At 45.0% G+C, this 22,118-nt stretch overlaps 1 protein-coding gene across 6 annotated transcripts in view; it reads right to left on the bottom strand.

Annotated features, from left to right (window-relative positions):
* LOC119953152 (furin-like) overlaps positions 1 to 22,118 on the bottom strand; it is a 65,166-nt gene that overhangs the window by 5,064 nt on the left and 37,984 nt on the right. For all 6 annotated transcript variants that reach the window (XR_005457971.1, XM_038777058.1, XM_038777059.1 and 3 more), the window contains 5 exons: positions 19,574 to 19,677; positions 16,918 to 17,035; positions 15,265 to 15,444; positions 10,644 to 10,768; positions 2,956 to 3,075 (listed from right to left, as the gene is read on the bottom strand). Coding sequence is in view for 5 of the 6 variants with exons in the window: in XM_038777058.1 (XP_038632986.1) it covers positions 2,956 to 3,075; positions 10,644 to 10,768; positions 15,265 to 15,444; positions 16,918 to 17,035; positions 19,574 to 19,677 (647 nt within the window). In the remaining variant the exon portion in view is untranslated. The remainder of the gene's footprint in view (positions 1 to 2,955; positions 3,076 to 10,643; positions 10,769 to 15,264; positions 15,445 to 16,917; positions 17,036 to 19,573; positions 19,678 to 22,118) is intronic.

The following is a 22,118-nucleotide window of genomic DNA, read 5'->3' as shown; positions in this document are numbered from 1 at the left end:
CTCCATGGTAGCGGATTATATGTGGCTTGTTTCATGATGCAATTTTACCTGGACTTAGAAATAGTGAAAGGAAATAGTTGTAAATATTCAGTTTGCACTGATTTAAAAAAAAAAAAAATTAGACTTGAAATATAACTGAGCTCCGTATTATTCTTGCCCATGACATGGGCATCATGTAGCAGAGCATTATATATTCCAGTTAGCCAGAATACACAGGGTAAAGAAAGATTTTTCTGACCTTGGGTCTTGCTACATTTACTTTGGCATTGGAAAGGCAAGGGAACAATGAACCAAAGGAAAACCGTAGTGTGCAAAACCGCAGAATCAAAAATATTTTGTCAACACGAGCATCATAAACACAAGCCAGCCAAAACCAATACTGCATTCAGGTAACATGAATTTACCCTCAATTTACCTTGCCTGAACTTGTTTAATGTGCTATGTCTGATATTCTATTACTTAATGAAGTACAACCCAAGGATTCATCACAACAAATCCACTAGGTGCAATTCAGCAACCGCGTTGCATGCAGCATGGATCGAGGCACACTGGGAGAATAGCAGGAGGGGGAAAACCATTTTACGATTCACCCGGCTTGCTCCAATAGTTCCGAATCAACCCCAAAATGGAAAGATCATTAACACTCATTTCAATCTCACTAACAAGAACCACCCTTCAGGGGGGCCGAGGCATTTCAGGTTAGAGGTCGTCTCCTGGGCCAGGGTGCGTCAGGGGCCTTCCATCAGTGACGCCTGTGGTGATATGCATCACTGCATATACACAAGGGGTTAATGTAAATACACTAAAACTAGGTAACCACTAGAGGGAGCACCAGAGATGTCATGACATGCAGACATACAGCCAATAGGTCATTACAACAGGACACAACCAATGGGTAATCAGGACATCCAGAGGTGGCATTACCACAAGGGGGCACTTCACAACCCATATAAAAAGGACAGGGCACACAGGCTCTGCCTCTTTCCACAAACAGACATCTAGAGTACATCAGGGTTGATCAACAGCATCACACCCAGCACGTGGCTTAGAGCAGGCTGGTAAAGATAGACCGAGTTAATACAGCTAGATTAGCAGAGAGTCGAACTCATTTAAGAACTGTTAATAGTTCAATAAACAAGTTGAACTAATTTCATAGTCTGGAGCTTCCTTTGTCAAAGCATACATCAAGGAAGCAGCTTATGCTACACAAAGCAGCATAACACAACAAGGCCTTCAAGCCATCTATAAAATATTGTGGAGACCCATCGTGGAGAGGCAACCACAACTACAGCCCGTCTGTCCTACCAGACTATGACAGATCCCTGCTGCGGTTTCTATCCAGAAATTCAATTCCACTCCCTTTGACTGTGAGCAGCCTCTAGCTTCATAGCTTTTTCCCCCAATTAAGGGGCATTTTAGTATGGTCAATTCACCTACCCTGCACATCTTTGGGTAGTGGGAGCAAAACCCACACAAACACGGAGAGAATGATATTAGTGACCCAGAGCCGGGATCAAACCTGGGACCTCGGAGCCGTGAGGGGCTGCATTTGCTGCTTGTGGCTGCAAATGCCTGGAGGCTGCTGTTGCCTTCTTTTTACATAGCTGGAAAGTAGAGTCTCGGCAGAGTCCCAACTGCTGACTCCCTTGGCTGTTACTGCCTCCACCTGATGTGTACCAGCAACTGTGTGGTGCTCACTAGATTGTGGCCCAGATGCCTGTCCCCCACACATCACCAGCCAAGGGGTGTCTCTAAACTGGTGGAAGTTTGGGGTGATAGCTGTGACGCATCGTCAATAGTCTCCTCATAGCTCTCCTCCAAGGTGTTCGGGCTGTGTGGGGCGATACTACTTAGGATGGCCCAGCTCCATAAGATGGAGATCCTGTGAGGCAATGGATATGTGATCAGTGAAAGGGAAGGATCATTTTGTCTGACATGAACAAACTCACATGAAACAGGTCATCTGGGTGAATAGGGAGTGGTTCCTCACCTCTCTGGTGCAGGCCAACCTCTGTCAGGACTCCTCTCCGTGGACAACCCCACAATTTTAAGGGCCCGTTCCTCATTAGGGTGCAAGGATTTGAATCTCCGAGATTCCACCCCTAATCCATTATAAACAGCAAAAGGACATCTTCTTCTGTGGGGACAGGGGGGTACCGCACTTGTACATGAGGGGGTTGTGCTGGTGGGTGCCGGGGGTTCTGAGGAACAAGCATGAAGGCAAGATGTGGAGAGCTCGCACCTAGTTGTCAGCCTGTGGATTGGAGGTGGCAGCCAGAACCGAGAGGGGAGATGGTAATTACCCTTGTAGCTCATTGGAGGCCGTTTGTCGTCTTCCTACATTGGACGGCGGTCCTCCTAGTCATAGTCAGGTCTTGACAGCAACTGCCTCCCAGGTGACAAGATAACCCTGCTGCTGATCTTCTGAACCTCTCGGGAGAACATGGCACCCTGACTCTTATCCACAGCATTGAGAAGCATTGCGATGTCGGCATCCCAAAAAGTGATAGCAGGTCTGTGCGCTGCCATGCTTGTATGTTGACTCAGTGAGTAGTGAGGGAGAGTTTAAAAGCAGCTCCCCCTTGTTAGCGGGTTGGGCAAATCAGACAGCAACAGAGTCAGTAATCCCCAGGGGCTCATTTTTGGTACTAAATGCAATCTTGCCAATGTGGCCATCGCAAAACACCTCACCAAACATGCCCAAAGCCAGATTTTTCCATTGAAGAATCGCACCCACCGTCTTCCTTTCAGATACTGCATTCAGAATCGTGTTGCCATCTTGGGATACTTCCCTGGGCCAATGTTACTAACAGCGAGAAACCAAAGAAAACCAATGTACACCACCGCCCAGGAGAATTAAACGTGCCAAAAACAAGGTAATGTTCCAATTTGTGATCAACTGTTGCTTTAGTCACCGAATTACTGGTCTAAAAATTCTGAATGATGCCTTTTTACCTTCACAGATTCCATCGACATTCCAGTTGTTACAGTGACTTATCACTGAATCCTTTATGCGTCTTGCCATCATGTTTTCATCAGTGCCATACAAGTGCAACTTGAAAAAGGACAGAACTCCTGCAGAAGATAGATTGCAAGAAATTTGCCATCATACAACACGGTAATAGAAGCTGGTGATACTTTTAAAAAAAAAATATCCAGTCATGCATTTTTGGTTGGAACATGCGGAATACATTGCATTACAATTATATATCTGGGCTGCAATAAAAATACAAAAAGGATATACTGAAAGTGATTTCATCTGGAATCATGGAAATCCCAAGAGGAAGGATCAAAGTTCAAATGACGTATAGGTATTTTGATGCATGTTTTAATAGCCCGTTGTTATGCAGGTAGATCTAGAATTTATAAAATGTGCCATTAGTGACTAATGATAAAAATAACATTCTGTAGCACTACTATCAAGTAACAAACATCTTCCCATTTAAATATTTCTGCGCCCATAAGTCATGAGACTTGGGGCAGCACGGTAGCATAGTGGTTAGCATCAATGCTTCACAGCTCCAGGGTCCCAGGTTCGGTTCCCGGCTGGGTCACTGTCTGTGCGGAGTCTGCACATCCTCCCCGTGTGTGCGTGGGTTTCCTCCGGGTGCTCCGGTTTCCTCCCACAGTCCAAAGATGTGCGGGTTAGGTGGATTGGCCATGCTAAATTGCCCGTAGTGTCCTAAAAAGTAAGGTTAAGGGGGAAGTTGTTGGGTTGCGGGTATAGGTTGGATATGTGAGTTTGAGTAGGGTGATCATTGCTCGGCACAACATCGAGGGCCGAAGGGCCTGTTCTGTGCTGTACTGTTCTAAATTCTAAATCCAAATGATAACTCGTTCTTAAGAGTTTTTGCAGCAAGACATTGGGAATTATTAATAGGATTAATTAATTCTTTTGAGATGTGAAAAGGAAATGATCATTAGGAGAAATATGAGCTTGTTACTTATGGAAACAAGATAAATTATAATGGAGAACAGGGAAATGGTAGATGGCCTTCCCTCCATCACAAGGTGGGGATGTTTGCTGATGATTGCACATTGCGACTCCTCAGACACTGAAGTAGTCTGTCTCCATGCACAGCAAGACCTGAACAATATTCAGCTTTGTGCTGATTGAGTGGCAAGTAACATTCATGCCATATTAGTGCCTGGCAGTAACCATCCACACAGAATCTGGCCACCATTCAGTCCATCAAGGTCAAAATGGTCTTTAAATAATTCGCAAACCTGGTGACTTGTAATTATTGGGCAGCGAAGGGTCACGTGTTTTTAAAAGAATTATTGGTTAATTCAGTGTTACCTCCAGGCCACGGGGGGTTTTCCAGTGCTGGGAGGGTGTGTGGAGGAGGTCACCACCAAGGGGTTCCTCACCCGGAGGACAGTGACTGACAATCTTTTCTTTTATATAAATGTTTTTATTCAGTTTTCGTATTTTATATTGAACAAATTACAAATTGTTAGGAGAGAGAAAAAAAAAAACAAAAACAAACACGCAAAAATTAACATACATATTTACAGGTAAGCATCTTCGTAGTAGTAACTGCGCCCCCCCCCCCCCTCCCCCCCTCCACATGTTTATTTAGCTTGGTTTTGGGCCTTAGCTAGCCATCGAACCCCCGTAACGAACCTGTAGCCCCCCCCCCCCCTCCCGCTACCTTCCCCCGACTATTCTTCCTCTTGTACATTGGCCACAAATAGGTCCCGGAACAGTTGCATGAATGGCTCCCACGTTCTGTGGAAGCCGTCGTCCGACCCTCGGATGGCAAATTTGATTTTCTCCATTTGGAGAGATTCCGAGAGGTCGGACAGCCAGTCCGCAGCTCTGGGCGGTGCTGCTGACCGCCAGCCAAACAGGATTCTACGGCGGGCAATCAGGGAGGCAAAGGCAAGGGCGTCCGCCCTCCTCCCCAGGAATAGATCTGGCTGTTCTGAAACCCCGAAGACCGCCACTATCGGGCATGGCTCCACCCTCACTCCCACCACTTTGGACATAACCTCGAAGAAGGCTGTCCAGTACTCCACGAGTCTGGGGCAAGACCAGAACATGTGGGCGTGGTTGGCCGGGCCTCTTTGGCACCGTTCACATCTGTCTTCCACCTCCGGGAAGAACCTACTCATACGGGTTCTTGTTAGGTGGGCTCTATGTACCACTTTTAGTTGCGTCAGGCTGAGCCTTGCGCACGTGGAGGTGGAGTTGACCCTATGCAGTGCTTCGCTCCAGAGTCCCCACCCTATCTCCATCCCCAGGTCGTCCTCCCATTTTCTCCTTGTTGCGTCCAGTACGGTGTCGTCCCTATCTACCAGTCGGTCATACATGTCACTACAGTTCCCTTTCTCTAGGATACTTGCGTCCAGTAGGTCTTCCAGTAGTGTCTGTCGTGGCGGTTGTGGGTACGTCCTTGTCTCCTTTCGTAGGAAGTTTTTGAGCTGCAGGTACCGTAGCTCGTTCCCCCCAGCTAGCTGAAATTTCTCTGTCAGTTCGTCCAGTGTTGCGATCCTGTCGTCCGTGTATAGGTCCCTGACGGTCAGTGTCCCCCCGTCCTGCCTCCACCTTTTGAAGGTGGCGTCGGTCAGTGCTGGTTTGAACCTATGGTTGTTGCAGATGGGAGCCCTGTTCGACATTTTGGTCAGGCCAAGTTGCTGCCGCAGTTGGTTCCAGGATTGGAGGGTGGCTGTCACCACTGGGCTGCTGGAGTGTTTTTTGGGTGGGGATGGGAGTGCTGCCGTGGCGAGGGCCCGGAGGGAGGTTCCCATGCAGGAGGCCTCCTCCGCACGCACCCACTCAGCTTCTGGCTCCTGGATCCATCCCCTTACTCGCTCGGCTGTTGCTGCCCAGTGGTAGAATTGTAGATTCGGGAGGGCTAACCCTCCCCTGGTTTTTGTTTTTTGTAAGACCTTCTTTGGGATCCTAGCATTTTTACCCCCCCATACGAACGCCATGATGAGTTTGTCCAGCGCTTTGAAAAAGGCCTTGGGGATGTAGATCGGAATGGATCTAAACAGGAAGAGGAACCTGGGCAGTACGTTCATTTTGATCGTCTGAACTCTCCCCGCGAGGGAGAGCGGGAGTGTGTTCCATCTTTGCAGGTCCTTTTTAACTTCCTCCGTCAGGCTGGTGAGGTTCCATTTGTGGATCCCTTTCCAGTCATGGGCTATTTGGATCCCCAGGTAGCGGAATTTATGTCGGGCTTGTTTGAACGGCAGCCCCTTTAGTGCTGCCCCCCCCCCCCCCCCCCCCCCCCCCCCTTGCGGGTGTAATGGGAAGATCTCACTTTTGCTCATGTTGAGTTTGTAGCCCGAGAAGGCTCCAAACTCTTTCAGGAGCGCGATGATTCCGTCCATGCTGCTTTGTGGGTCCGAGATATAGAGGAGCAGATCATCCGCATAGAGTGAGACTCTGTGCTCTCTACCTCCCCTTCGGATCCCCCTCCAATTTTTTGCTGCCCTGAGCGCGATTGCTAGCGGTTCGATTGCTAGTGCGAACAGCAGCGGGGACAGTGGGCATCCTTGTCTGGTGCCCCTGTGCAGCTGGAAGTATTGGGAGTTGGTATTGTTGGTCTGTACACTCGCCATGGGAGCGTTGTACAGGAGCTTTACCCAAGCTGTGAACCCTGTTCCAAGCCCGAACCGCTCCAGTACCTCTATGAGGTATATCCATTCGACTCTGTCGAAGGCCTTTTCTGCGTCCAGGGAGACGATCACCTCTTGTGTTCTCTCCCCGGAGGGGGTCATTATCACGTTCAGCAGGCGCCTGATGTTCGCGGTCAGCTGTCTACCTTTGACAAAGCCCGTCTGGTCCTCTGTGACCACCTCAGGTACACAGTCTTCTAGCCTTTTGGCTAGGATTTTGGCCAGTATTTTGGCGTCTGCATTCAGCAGAGATATGGGTCTGTATGACCCACATTCCGTTGGGTCTTTGTCTTTCTTAGGTATCAGCGAGATTGAGGCCTGTGCTAACGTGGGTGGCAACGTGCCCCTAGCTAGCGAGTCTGTGAACATCTCCCGCATGTGCGGGGCCAGCGCCGTCGCAAATTTTTTGTAGAAGTCCGCCGGGAATCCGTCCGGTCCCGGCGCCTTCCCCGCCTGCATGGAGCTAATGCTCTCCATGATCTCTCCCAGTGCTAGTGGTGCTTCCAGATCCCGTTTTCTGCCCTCTCCCACAACTGGTATGTTCAGTCCGTCAAGAAACCGGTTCATCCCAGCCTTCCCCGTTGGGGGCTCTGAGGTGTACAGCTCTTGGTAGAAGGCCTTGAAGGTTTTGTTAATCTTCTCTGGTTCTGTTTCCAACGTGCCTCAGGTATCTCTGATTTGCGCAATTTCTCTGCTGGCTGCCTGCTTTCTCAGCTGGTGGGCCAACAGGCGGCTGGCTTTGTCTCCGTGTTCGTATAGGGCCCCGCGTGCCTGGCGGAGGTGACTGACAATCTTGACTTCCTGTCAAGCAAGGAACAATTTGGAGGAGATGACCACAACACCAGGTAAATCCATTATGGGAGAGGGGAACAGGCAAGACCCCGTTTAACATTGCCTAATTTATCAATATTTTGCATTAACGTTAGTAAATTAACAGGGTCTTGTAATCTCATTGAATGTTACAAGATTCATTTGAATCTCGTTTCCCGCATTATGATCGGAAATGCGCCATTTTAGGGGCAGCACGGTGGCGCAGTGGTTAGCACTGGGACTGTGGCGCTGAGGACCTGGGTTCGAAGCTCAGCCCTGGGTCACTGTCCGTGTGGAGTTTGCACATTCTCCCTGCAACCCCCACAACCCAAAGATGTGCAGGGTAGGTGGATTGGCCACGCCAAATTGCCCCTTAAATTGGAAAATATTTATTGGGTACTCTCAATTTTAAAAAAGGAATTGCGGCATTTTGCCACATGATCAGAATGGAGCCTGTAATACTCCGCACAGAACCTACAGGGTGGGAGTGCTAGTCTTCACCATGCTCCTTGCTGACGCCCCCCACCCCCAACTCCCCCTCGTGTCACTTGTCTCTTCTGAACCTATCGTACATTCCGATTGAAAATATAGCTCCAGCATGAAGCCAAAATCCGATGTTGTGGAAGTGCAGGACCCAATGGTGCAGCAGCATTTTTTTTTTTCCTGTCAAGATATAACTCATTCCATAACCCCAACTACAGTTTTAAGTTTGTGATTTCACAAAGTTATGATTTTCAGGAATGTAACCACATCTTTTAAGTGGGGACTTGCTGCAAGTTTAAATGTTAACCCATTTCCTTTGAGCAGGTTGGTTTTCTCATGCATTCATTAAAATTAGACTTGGCAGACTGGAGTCAGGCATCAGGCTTACACCAGTTGCCCACGCAATCCAACGCCATTCTTTTCTTGGGGGTGGGGGGTAAGAACAAAGAACAAAGAAAATTACAGCACAGGAACAGGTCCTTCAGCCCTCCCAGCCTGCACCGATCCAGATCCTTTATCTAAACCTGTTGCCTATTTTCCAAGGATCTACTTCCCTCTGTTCCCCGCCCATTCATATATCTGTCCAGATGCATCTTAAATGATGCTATCGTGCCCGCCTCTACCACCTCCGCTGGCAAAGTGTTCCAGGCACCTACCACCCTCTGTGTAAAAAGACTTTCCACGCACATCTCCCTTAAACTTTCCCCCTCTCACCTTGAAATCGTGACCCCTCGTAATTGACACCCCGACTCTTGGAAAAAGCTTGTTGCTATCCACCCTGTCCATACCTCAATTTTGTAGACCTCAATCAGGTCCCCCCCTCAACCTCCGTCTTTCCTACGAAAACAATCCTAATCTACTCAACCTTTCTTCATAGCTAGCACCCTCCACACCAGGCAACATCCTGGTGAACCCCCTCTGCACCCTATCTAAAGCATCCACATCCTTCTGGCAATGTAGCGATCAGAACTGCACTCAGTATTCCAAATGTGGCCAACCAAAGTCCTATACAACTGTAACATGACCTGCATTGTACTCAATACCCCGTCCGATGAAGGCAAGCATGCTGCATGCCTTCTTGACCCTATCGACCTGCGTTGCCGATTCAGGGTACAATGGACCCAAACTCCCAGATCTCTCTGTACATCAATTTTCCCCAGGACTCTTCCATTGACCGTATAGTCCGCTCTTGAATTGGATCTCCCAAAATGCATCACCTCGCATTTCCCTGGATTGAACTCCATCTGCCATTTCTCTGCCCAACTCTCCAATCTATCTATACTTTGCTGTATTCTCTGACAGTCCGCCTCGCTATCTGCAACTCCACCAATCTTAGTATCATCTGCAAACTTGCTCATCAGACCACGTATACCTTGACCAGATCATTTATGTATATTACAAACAACAGTGGTCCGAGCATGGATCCCTGTGGAACACCACTAGTCACCTTTCTCCATTTTGAGACACTCCCTTCCACCACTCTCTGTCTCCTGTTGCCCAGCCAGTTCTTTATCCATCTAGCTAGTACACCTGAACCCCATACAACTTCACTTTTTCCATCAACCTGCCATGGGAAACTTTATCAAATGCTTTACTGAAGTCCATGTACATGACATCTACAGCCTTCCCTCATCAATTAACTTTGTCACTTCCTCAAAGAATTTTATTAGGTTTGTAAGACATGACCTTCCCTGCACAAAACCATGCTGCCTATCACTGATACGTCTATTTTCTTCCAAATGTGAATAGATCCTATCCCTCAGTATCTTCTCCAACAGTTTGCCTACCACTGACGTCAAGCTCACAGGTCTATAATTCCCTGGATTATCCCTGCTCCCCTTCTTAAACAAAGGGACAACATTAGCAATTCTCAGTCCTCCGGGACCTCACCCATGCTCAAGGATGCTGCAAAGATATCTGTTAAGGCCCCAGCTATTTCGTCCCTCGCTTCCCTCAGTAACCTGGGATAGATCCCATCCGGTCCTGGGGACTTGTCCACCTTAATGCCTTTTAGAATACCCAAAACCTCCCCCCTTCCTCATGCCGACATGACCTAGAGTATTTAAACATCCATCCCTAGCCTCAACATCCATCATGTCCCTCTCCTTGGTGAGTACCGATGTAAAGTACTCATTAAGAATCTCACTCATTTCCTCTGACTCCACACATAAATTCCCTCTTTTGTCTTTGAGTGGGCCAATCCTTTCTCTAGTTACCCTCTTGCTCCTTAGATATGAATAAAAGGCTTTGGGATTTTCCTTAACCCTGTTAGCCAAAGATATTTCATGACCCCTTTTAGCCCTCTTTATTGCGCGTTTGAGATTTGTCCTACTTTCCCAATATTCCTCCAAAGCTTCATCAGTTTTGAGTCACCTCGATCTTATGTAGGCTTCCTTTTTCATTTTAGCTAGTCTCACAATTCCACCCATCATCCATGGTTCCCTAATCTTGCCATTTCTATCTCTCATTTTCACAGGGACAACCCTAACCCTAATTTGGGTGAGGTGTTTGGTTAAAAGCCTCCCCTTATTCTATTTTGAAAACTGGTTTCCTATATTTATGTCCCCCTCTTTATTCCAAAATTTCAAATCTGATGAGAATTCAAGGTCAGAGAACTCCATCAGTAAACAGAACAAAAATAAAAATACATTAGTTGCACGTTGCAATCTAGCGGGAAACACACCAAAACAAAATGCAGCATTCCTGGTTTAAAAACATACCAGAGTTTCTTGAACTTCCTTTATTCTCAATCTCGAGGGTCCAAATTCCTTGTGGATCTTCATCCCAGCTGTGGGTGGTCATGAAAGTCCAGTCTCTATATCCATAGGGTGATGTATCATATGGTCTTAAAAAACAAGACCAGCGTTTGTATTAGATTGGGTAAACTTTCCTCTAATTAAAGGCTCACTATCTGACAAGTTAGGAGAAGCCATTACAAATCATATTAAAAACCACCTCTTTTTGAGCAGAAACAGGATAAGGATTGCATGAATACAAAGTACATAGAGGATAAAAAATTCTCTTTCGGAATTATTTTTCAAACATTTTTGGTGTAGAGAAACTGAATTTGCTTTTCTAGTTATTATTTCTACAACTAAAATTATTCATTTCTAAATTCCCTCACAGGTAGGAAGTGAGGTCCATTGGATCCTACTTACTCCCAACAAGTGTAATAGGTGTGAATGTGTTAAGAGTATGTAACCTGCAATTTGGTATCAATTGGTGCCGTATAATAAAAGGTCAAGAATAATCTGGTTCTATTCGCATATTGCATTGCTACTTGTCATTACTACTTCTGGCTCTGAACACTTCCAAAGAAGTTGTGTGGCCGAATTATCCGTTCCTGAGATTAAGTATTGATGCTGGGGCAGGATTTGTGAACTTCAACAGGAAAACTGGTGCCACACCTGGGCCAAGTGGAACATACCGATTCTAATGAAAAATCAGGTCTGATTTGCTGGGTCTGTGATTGACACTGAAGAGGCTGACTGCCGCCTCTACATACTTCACTCCCCACGCACACTCATGCCAGCCAACAAGATGGCACTGGTTGAGCTGGAGTGTGCCCATCCCATTGATGGATTTCTGGGGCCAGAGGGCACCTCAGGGGTGGCCTTGGGAGGGAGGGGGTTGCCATACAACCGCTGGCACTACGTTCACAGTGGGCAGTCAGCAGCATGCACAGCTGTCTTGCAGACTGCAGCTGTGAATGTAGTGCCCATCCACCCCGACCCCACAGCCCGCTACTAACCCCCGGTCCTGGCAGAAGCCACCCGACCAGCGGCACAACTGATAGCACATTGTGGCAATATTGGACATTTTTCGTATCCCCTCTCTCCCACTTTTTAAAAATAAATTTAGAGTACCCAATTAATTTTTCCAATTAAGGGGCAATTCAGCATGGCCAATCCACCTACTGCACATCTTTGGGTTGTGGGGGCGAAACCCACGCAAGCACGGGGAGAATGTACAAACTCCACACAGACAGTGACTCAGAGCCAGGATCGAACCTGGGACCTCGGCGCCGTGAGGCAGCAGGGCTAACCCACTCAGGGGCTTCCGCGATTCAACGCCTCCACCAGGAGGAATTTCTGACGGCAAGGCTCACTTGTGCTTTTTTTTTTTTTTTAAATCAGGAAATCAGCACCGTGGCTGCCCACCCTCTCCCACTTGGCAGCCACGGTGCTGATTTCCCGATTTTAAAAAGCACGAGTGAGCCTTGCCGTCAGAAATTCCTCCTGGTGGAGGCGTTGAATCGCGGAAGCCCTGGAGAATACTGGGTCAGGTCCGCTAATGATATGTAAACAACGTTTACTAAACTTGGGAGTAGAACGCATTGACTGCACTGTCGAGGCACCGGAGAATTGTGATTTGCCGTGAACCCAGCACCTCCCCCATGATTTTCGCATCAACCAGATTCTCCATCCAATCACCTTTCTCAATCTCAGCATCGGCCGATGGAGAATCATGCCCTTGATCAGGATTGCATGTTTATTTGTGGCACATTAAGTGTCATCAGTAAAATCTTCTTTATTTAATTGCTCAATAAATATTAGCTGGCAAAGTTGTTCTAAGATGTGCAAAACGTGCAGCTGTGAAATGGACAGGGTGGCATGGTGGAGGGCAGCACGGTTGCTTCACAGCTCCAGGCTCGATTCAGGTCACTGTCTGTGCAGAGTCTGTACATTCTCCCCTTGTGTACGTGGATGTCCTCTGGTTTCCTTCCACAGTCCAAAGATGTGGTTAGGTGGATTGGCCATTCTAAATTGCCCAGTGTCCAAAAAGGTTAGGTTGGGTTACGGGGATAAAGGGGATAGAGTGGAGGTGTGGGGCTTAAGTAGGGTGCTCTTTCTAAGTGCCGGTGCAAATTCGATGGGCTGAATGACTGCAAATTCTATGATTCTATGATTGGCATCCAGAACTATGGAGTCTTTCTTTCATAAACACCATCTCCCAACCAGCTACAAATTTAATTAAATACTTATGGTACAGCCCTTGATCTAAACAAAACAAAAACTCACTCCAGAAAGCAATATTGTGGAATCACCAATAATACCAGTAAAAGCCAAGCTAAGGTCATGATGTCAGCGGTCATAAATAAATGCGTGGAGTGTAAGCATACTTCTCACCAGCAATAGAGAAGCATGGTGGAAGGTGAATGAAATGAAATGAAATGAAAATCGCTTATTGTCACAAGTAGGCTTCAAATGAAGTTACTGTGAAAAGCCCCTAGTCGCCACATTCCGGTGCCTGTTAGGGGAGGCTGGTACGGGAATTGAACCGTGCTGCTGGCCTGCTTTAAAAGCCAGATCTTTGCCCTGTGCTAAACCATCCCGAGATGAAACATATTATTGTCTGCAAGGACAAACAAATTACACAAGAAAAAAGGAATGCTTCAAACCTCATTAGTGGCGAGATAGTCTACTTACTTTATTGCTATCAAGTGCCACATAATATTGAATACATATTTGTGTACTTACTAATCACTCCATTATTCCCAATTTCTGCTTAAAACTTCAATTCAGAGTAATGGGAATGTTATCTCCATAATTCACTAGGCGTTAAAAGTTTTGTTTTCAGTTCCAAATAGATGCTTTGAATCTGTTCTAGCCCACTCAAATATTTGTTCAAAGCCTAAAGCACAAATCATTTTAAAAACCAACCCTTTTGAGTTCTCATGGTAGTTGCCATCATTTTTTTTTTTTATAAATGTTTTTTATTGAGTTTTCATATTTTATATATGACAAATTACAAGTTATTAGAGAGAGAGAAAAAAAAACCAAAGGAAAACACAAAAATTTTTTACATGAATATTTACAGGTAAGCATCTTCATAACAATAATTGTGGCCGCCCCCTTTAGCCAGCATACATATTTTACATTCCCCAATATGGCCGAGGCACATGTTTATAGGCATTTATTTATAGTTTGGTTTTGGGCCTTGGCTTGCCATCAAACCCCCATACCGAGCCCGTAGCCCCCCCCCCCCCCCCCCCCCCCCCCGGCTACCTTCCCCCGATTCCCGCCCATTTTCCCCTGGTTCTTGGCCACCCGACTATTCTGCCTCATGTACGTTGGCCACAAACAGGTCCCGGAACAGTTGCATGAATGGCTCCCACGTTCTGTGGAAGCCGTCGTCCGACCCTCGGATGGCGAATTTGATTTTCTCCATTTGGAGAGATTCCGAGAGGTCGGACAGCCAGTCTGCAGCTCTGGGTGGTGCTGCTGACCGCCAGTCAAACAGGATTCTACGACGGGCAATCAGGGAGGCAAAGGCAAGGGCGTCCGCCCTCCTCCCCAGGAATAGATCTGGCTGGTCTGAAACCCCGAAGACCGCCACTATCGGGCATGGCTCCACCCTCACCCCCACCACTTTGGACATAGCCTCGAAGAAGGCTGTCCAGTACTCCACAAGTCTGGGGCAAGACCAGAACATGTGGGCGTGGTTGGCCGGGGTAGTTGCCATCATTGATTAAAAACACAAATGTTGCGAAAGATAATAGTAAGCACGAGGATTGGCCAAGTTAGAAACCAAAGGTCAATGAAAGAAAATTGAGAGAAAGGAGTAAACTAGCAAAAAATATAAGATTGATTCTGGAGATGACGGTTGCCTTATAAGGAAAGGTTGAATCCTGTTGCCCTACATGCTAACAAGCAGAGGTAATCTCTTTGAAAAGTACAAGGGGCTTGACAGAGTAGATACAAAGCCTGTTTCCTTGGCAAGATAAAAGGGTCAATCATTTAAGACGGAGATGAGGAGAAATTTCTTACTCAGAGGCTTGTGAGTTTTTGAAATTTGACAGAGTGCTGTGGATGCACAGAGTACATTTAAGGTGGAAAGATATTTGGATACTGGCGGGGGGAAAAAAAAAGGATATGAAGATCAGATGAGAACATGGAATTGGGGTCCAAAATCATATTAAATAGCCAAGCAGGCTTGAGGGGCAATACAGCCCAATCCTAGTTCTATTTTTGTTCTTATATTAACAGTCCTGTCAGATATAATGCAATAGTACTTTTGCACTGTCTAATGAGATTTTTTTTTTTTTTTTTAAAAAAGGAATATTTCTATGAAACTAAAGTTAACTAGCAATAGTCCAGAGGTATTCAAGTGGCACCAAAGAGAAAATGCTGGAAAATCTCAGCAGGTCTGGCAGCATCTGTAGGGATAGAAAAGAGCTAACGTTTCAAGTCCAGATGACCCTGTGTCAAAGCTTGGTTTCAGATTCCAGCATCCGCAATAATTTGCTTTTATCCAGTTTTCAAGTGACAAGTGGCCACTCTGGATAATCTCTCCTCCTTTATCTATAGTTTAGCAAATAAGCTACATGGACTTTCATACCTTACATCAACCAACTTGGAATATGTCCCACTAGGGCTTGTGAGAGAAATCCTCAGATCGCCTCTTCGCGTGTAGCTCAGTGACACTCTAACTTCCACGTGCTCAAGAGATCGGATGTAATTTTTAGCTTGAGAACAAGGATCAATATATTTCTTTATAACGAGCTTGTCAGAAATAACTCTGAAATTTAAAAAAAAGCAATGTTCAGTCCTTTTTAAATTCTAGGAATACATACATACTGAGTTTGATCACGCTAAATTTTGATGAACAAAATGAGTTAACATTAGATTAACTATTTACATCATTGCTCAGAGGAACATTCAAACTCAGTTAGCAAACTAATCCAGCATAGGGGTTGGAGTTTACAGATTTTGGGGGAAAAAATACAAATAACAATTTCTGAAATTTAGTGTCACGGAAATGGGTATTCAACGTGATCTATGATAGAAGCCAATTTATAGCTACTCCAGAAAAAGGTGTGGATTATTTCATATTGCAGTGAACAGTGAAATTTCTAATTGAGTTTTGTATACATTATATAAAATAACAGATGACTGAGAATGTGTTACATATAGCAATAAAGGCTAGTGACAATGCTTCAGGGTTGCAATACTATGAACAGGTTTAGAAGAAAAATGGTACTAGAGCAGTTTAAGATCAATCCATACTGCAGCATGATACCACACTAGCCAAACAGCAATTATATTCAATAAGTCTACTTTGGGATTCAAATTTGTTTTCTTTGTTAAATTTTATTCATAGGAGTTAGTTTCAGTCACTTCAAAGATCCAGATGATCATCTAAAAAAACAACATGGCAAAGATATTCTTCCAGCATATTATTAATTATTTAATCTATTCAGTTTTATACATCAAAACCTCAGAGACTGTGTTAGGGTTTTAAACACACTCCCAGCCAGCCACATTTTTCATATAATATACACAATCGTCAACCTTTGACAATAAGCAGTTTAACCAGTCATTTGTCCGAGACGCTGATGCAGATGACTGCTGTGTACCAAGAACTGCATACACTGCACTCATTGCATGAAATAATGTGTACATCAGTACTAGTTATTTTCCTTTGAAGAAATTATTCAAGTCTTGCTATGGGCTCCCCAAGATTAGTTTATCAGGTATTCAATCTTTTGTTAAGAATATTGAATTTGGGTTCTAACTCTATAAATGAGAGAAGTTATCCCCAAGTGCATATCAGGAGCTGGTGACTACAATTACACAGGCAGTGTTGAAAATGTGGAAGTTATCAGAGGGAATAGTGGAGTCAATATTAAGGTGCATTTAAGATGAAGCTAGGCAAATATGGGAGGGTTGTGCTGATAGGGTTAGATGAGGAAGGATGTGACCCAGCTCAAGTGGAGCATAAACAGGGGGATTGACTGGTTGGAAGCTGTGCTCGATTATCACATGGGCATGTTATATCTTGTAGGCTTTGATGCATGTTTACCAAACATACTGTTAAGAAACAATTAGAATTAGTTATGTACCATTTTCGATCTCCATTAAATATTAGTTAGAAATTTTCTGGGCAATGAATGGGCTGCTAATAAAAATAAAAACTTGTAAGACATTCAGAGCCATCTGTAATTCTATACACTATATACACAACAATTCCAATCTGCGTGAACATGCTTACTGTTGGGATTTACTAATGTCTATGGAGCATTCCCTCTGTGGGTTCACAGTCAACCACTTTGTTGCTAAATCCACCAGAAGTCCAGCATCTAGTAGTCCATAACCATAGTGATGGCTCACTGGAAACAATTAATCACAATACATATCATCAGCATGGTTTATTCAGGGTGAACAATGTGATTTTAGGATGTATGATTATGGTTGCCCTCAGTGCAAAAACCAAATCATATCCAGGCAAATTTAAAAAACACTTTACTTAATGCATTAGAGAGTCACATTTTTCAATAGGCTATATACCTATTACATACAGGCAAAAGCATGTGCTACTGTCATTTTAGATTACAAAAAACAAAAAAGCCAAATCTACTCTTCACACTAATAATCTACTCTTCACACTAATAATCTTTATTAGTGTCACAAGTAGGCATACATTTTTAAAAAATTTAGTGTACCCAAATTATTTTTTTCCAATTAAGGGGCAATTTAGCGAGGCCAATCCACCTAGCCTGCACATCTTTGGGTTGTGGGGGCGAAACTCACGCAAACAGGGGAGAATGTGCAAACTCCTCACGGACAGTGACCCAGAGCCGGGATCGAACCTGGGACCTCGGTGCCGTAAGGCAGCAGGGCTAACCCACTGCGCCACCGTGCTGCCCTACAAGTAGGCATACATTAACACTGCAAAGAAGGTACTGTGAAAATCCCCTAATCGCCACACTCCGGCACCTGTTCAGGTACACCGAGGGAGAATTCAGAATGTTCAATTCACCAAACAAGCATGTCTTTGTGGACTTGTGGGAATAATAATAAATAATATTATTATTAATTATTAATAAGGAATTGAATCCAGGTAACTAGCTCTGTGAAGCAACAGTGCTAACCACTGTGCTACCCAGTAACAGGCTGACAAGTCTCCAGGTCCTGATGGACTTCATCCTATGATCTTAAGATGTGGCTGAGATGCACTGGTATTAATTCTCCAAACTTTGCTAAGGTTCTGGAAAGTAGCAAATATTTTTCTTGAAACTTTTTCACTTAGACAAACAGTAAACAATATAAAACAGGGGCGGCACAGTGACTAGCACTGCTGCCTAATGTTTCTGAGGACCCGGGTACGATCCCGACACACTGTCCATGTGGTGTTTGCACATTCTCGTGTCTGCGTGGGTCTCATCCCCATACCCAAAAAGAACTGCCATGGTGGGTACCAGCGGAAGTTACCGCAGCTAAACACTCTAGCTATGGGACTTTGTCCCCATTTAGTTAAAGCGCGCCCATGGAGTCTAAACTCGTCAGCACAAAGACAGTTATCACAGATAGGAGCCAACAACAACAACAACAACAACAACAACATGAGCTAAATTTAAAATGTCCCTCTTGTGGGCAAGACCAGAACTAGACAACGCTGTTTTAAAATTAGTGGTTGCCCTTATAGGACAGATACAAAGGATTTCACCCCCCCCCCCCCCCCCCCCAGGACAGATACAAAGAGGATTTCACCCCCCCCCCCCCCCCCCCCCCGGACGGTACTGTTTTACAAACATAACTACCAAATTTACAAAAAAGGAACTTTACGGCATTTTTTTGGGACTTCGATTTAAATAAGGTGCTTTGCCTTAACTGAAGTCTTAACGCTGTAAACACGAGGCAAATTTAGCAGTGTGTTCAGGCATGAATCAGCATCAGAGACTTTGGAGGGGGACTTTGATCTGAAACACTGGTTTAACCTGCATTTAGCAGCAGTCATCGTCTCAGTAAAGAGCTCAAGCCAAGAGTCCGAAATAGACATCTAGGAGATTTGTTATGGGGGATGTTTGCCAATTAGTATATCTGCTCGTGTTCATTCAAACCCACACTGCACAGCGTGGTCAGCACTGGTCTTAATGCCGTCTAACTGTGACTAGCAGTTGAGCATGAACATGGCATTGATATGGATTTCAAGAGTTACTTTAAAAGGGATACTCACTGATCGATGCTAACCGGAACTGTAACAAGAACCCCGAAAAAGATCAGGAGACTTTTATCAACATGCTAGCAACATTTATTCTGGAAATTAATAGGATTGCACTTAACAAGAGCAAGGGCAGCTCTAAGCAACCTTAAGTCACCAGGAGAAAGGCAATATTTGATCAGCACCTTGGTTTGAATGATGAATAGGATGAGGGCACAAGCCCAGGCAACAGAGCACTAGCTGCGACTGGAGAGAGGCCAGAGATAACATCCTACACCACCACCTCTTACGGATACAGGGCATTATCTCCTGCTATGGAACGCCTCCACCTCTCCTTTGGTACCTAAATCATGCCACAACGTGCTGCTATGAGCAAGCTAAAGCATTAATACCTTCAGTGGAAGTGGGTGCAAGGAGCCCACATATACTGCACAACGAAAATTGCATCTAAAACACCGGAGGGTCAAGCTCAAGTTTAGCACATCCAGGCAAATTCACATCACGCTCACCAGCAACAGAGGCCAAAATGGTGCTAAAGCCAGGCTCTCAAATGGACATGTCTTATTCACACAATATCCAGTGTCTATTTCTATGCTTCAGTGAAAATAATCCCTACAATGTTTTAAAGTTCATTTTTCCAGTTGTATTAGAATTAATTATTTATTTTGCTGAAGACAGGACGAAATTTAAGAAATAGCCAGTTTACCTTTGCGTCCCACTCCATTTTTGGCCCAGTCGTCTGCTTTCAAATGCAAAGGTTTGGATGCTCTCACCACAAGATGTTGCATATCGCGCCAGGTCAGTGTAGGGCTACAAACAGAAACCGAATATTGCCATTTTTTGTAACTCAATACATTTCATAATTTTGGCAATCTGCATCTATTATTTAACCCCTTTAAAAATAGAATGTTGTCCCAGCTGTTTTAGAAGCAGGGAAAGAGGACTACTAAAATGGAGATATTAGGCCGACCAAAAGCTTAGTCAAAGTGAAAAAGGAGAAGGCTGAGAAGCAGAGTATACAACTTAATTCTATTGCATAAGCCTAGTTGGATGAAGGCACAGCAATTGGTGGGGGCGCAAAAGAAAGAGGGTTGCCCAATTGGCCAGAGTTGGAACAGAATTCCAGGAGAATTGTAGTACTGGAGAAGGTTACCAATGGGAAGGGGAAGGAGGCAATTATAAGATGTTAAAACACGTGTACATTGAAGCTAAATTCATTTTGGGGGAAGGGGAGGGGGTCGTTAGAAATAATATGGTCATCGAAGCCAGGAATTGGGGTGAATAGGAGATTTTACAGAGTAAAGAAATTTTACATGAGCAAAGTCAAGAGCGTGGAGAATCTGAGGCCAGCCAGGTATGCATTGGAATAGTCAAGGATGGGGATGACAGAAACTTGCAGGTGGGCAAGTATAGGTCGGAGCTCAGCTGGGGGTTGGAGCTCAGCTGGGGCTGGAGCAATCTGAGCAACGAGGGACAGACCAGGAATTGGAAGACATGAAGTAACATAGGGAGTGTCTGGCATGGCCTGAAGACAATGGTTTGTTTCATAAACTTTTAACTATTAATAATAATCTTTATTGTCACAAGTAGGCTTCCATTAACGCTGCAATGAAGTTAAAAGCCCCTTGGATAGCACGGTTTGAAACTGGGTATCAAAACAGCTGACGCATGCAACAGTAGAAAAGTCAAGAGAGATGGAGGAAAGGTAAACAGCAGAGAAAAAAAATCAGCTCAGGTAATGGAATCCATTTGATTACAGGAGACAACGATCCAGCAAGAGGAAGGAGGAGGTGGTAGTGGAGTATGCCATGGTTATAATTATATAGGAAAGAATCAAGCCAAACCAATCCATTTGGATTTTAAGAAAAAAGAAAATATTCCGTCAGGGGCGTAGGTGTCACTGGCTAAACCAGCATTTAACACCAAACCCTAGAGAAGGTGGTTGGTAAGCAACCTTCTTGAACCACTGCAGTTTATGTGGTGCAAGTACACCCAAAGTGCTCTTGGGAGGAGGGGGGCCACAGCCAAACCGAACCCCTGCCAGAGGTCCCTCAGAGCCCTGTTCTGTGGAACCCAGTTTTTGAATCCTGTTATGCTCTAATGTTCCAAGTACACAGTTCATGTAAACCAATAGTCGAATAGTGGTCAGACACACCATACTCTGAAACCAAGCAACAGATGCCACCAAAACAGTGTGGGTTGCTCACCAAATCCTCCCCAGATACTTGTTCCGCTGAGTGTAAGCCAGCTGGCCTCAAAAAACAAAAACAAAAAACAAGTTCCACTCAAGAAACATAGGTGCACATGGTTGCAGTCCTCTCCCACACAAGGCCGTCACCAAAGGTTTCAATCTCTGCTTTTGGTATTCCTCAGCCCTGGATGGCCATGTGCATTCAAGCTTCCATGAAATCAGGTATCCAGCTACACCAAAGGCCACCACTGTTTCAAGGTGGAATACCCTCGGTTTGATTCTTTCCTCTTGTGGGGCAATGTCGAACGAGAGGCCATAGTTTTAGGATAAGGGATAGCAGAAATGAGGAGCAATTACTTCTCTCAAAGGGTTGAGAATCTGTGAAATTCACTACCCAGAGTGCAGTGGATGCCAGGGCATTTGAATAAATTAAAAGAGGAGACAGATTTTTAATGAATGGGTTGAAGGGTTATGGAGAAAGTAGGAGTTGAGCTGAGATTATATCAGCCTTGATCTTACCGAATGGTGGAGCATGCTCGAGGAGCTAATTGCCTACTCCTAGTTCTTGTGTTCTTAACAGGCAGTATTATGATGTCACCAACCTTAGGATTGCTTCAGACGTCTGTCTTCTCCAGTTCTGCACCTTGTAGCCCAGACTTTAATTGGGAGCCTCCCTCTGCCCCTTTCTTTGTCAATGAACAGGACCAGATTAGATTCCGGTTCTTTGACCCTTTGACTTCAGTCTTCTTGGAACTCTTCTTTTCATTCCCTGGTTTGAAACTTTGTTCTTTTAGTTTCTGGGACTTTATATTGTCCTGCCTGTACTGGCAGCTTTTGTGGATGGTTTCTTGCTTTTTGGGTTACCTGGGTTCCAAACTAAACTCAAATGCTTTGGCATTTCAATGTAGGCCTCTGGTTGCTAAGTAACAACTTCAAAGCCTGTAATTGGTTTTACGTCATAAAACCTCAATTACAATGCAGTCAAAAAAAAAAATGAAACTGAAACTTGCTGGTGCACATCCATGTTTAACATGAAGCTAGCTGAAGTTTTCTTAGCACA

This window comes from Scyliorhinus canicula, chromosome 18 (genome assembly GCF_902713615.1).
Source record: "Scyliorhinus canicula chromosome 18, sScyCan1.1, whole genome shotgun sequence".
NCBI lineage: Eukaryota > Metazoa > Chordata > Chondrichthyes > Carcharhiniformes > Scyliorhinidae > Scyliorhinus > Scyliorhinus canicula.
The sequence above is the reverse complement of the archived record's forward strand: the minus strand, read 5'-3'. Positions and strand labels throughout refer to the sequence as shown.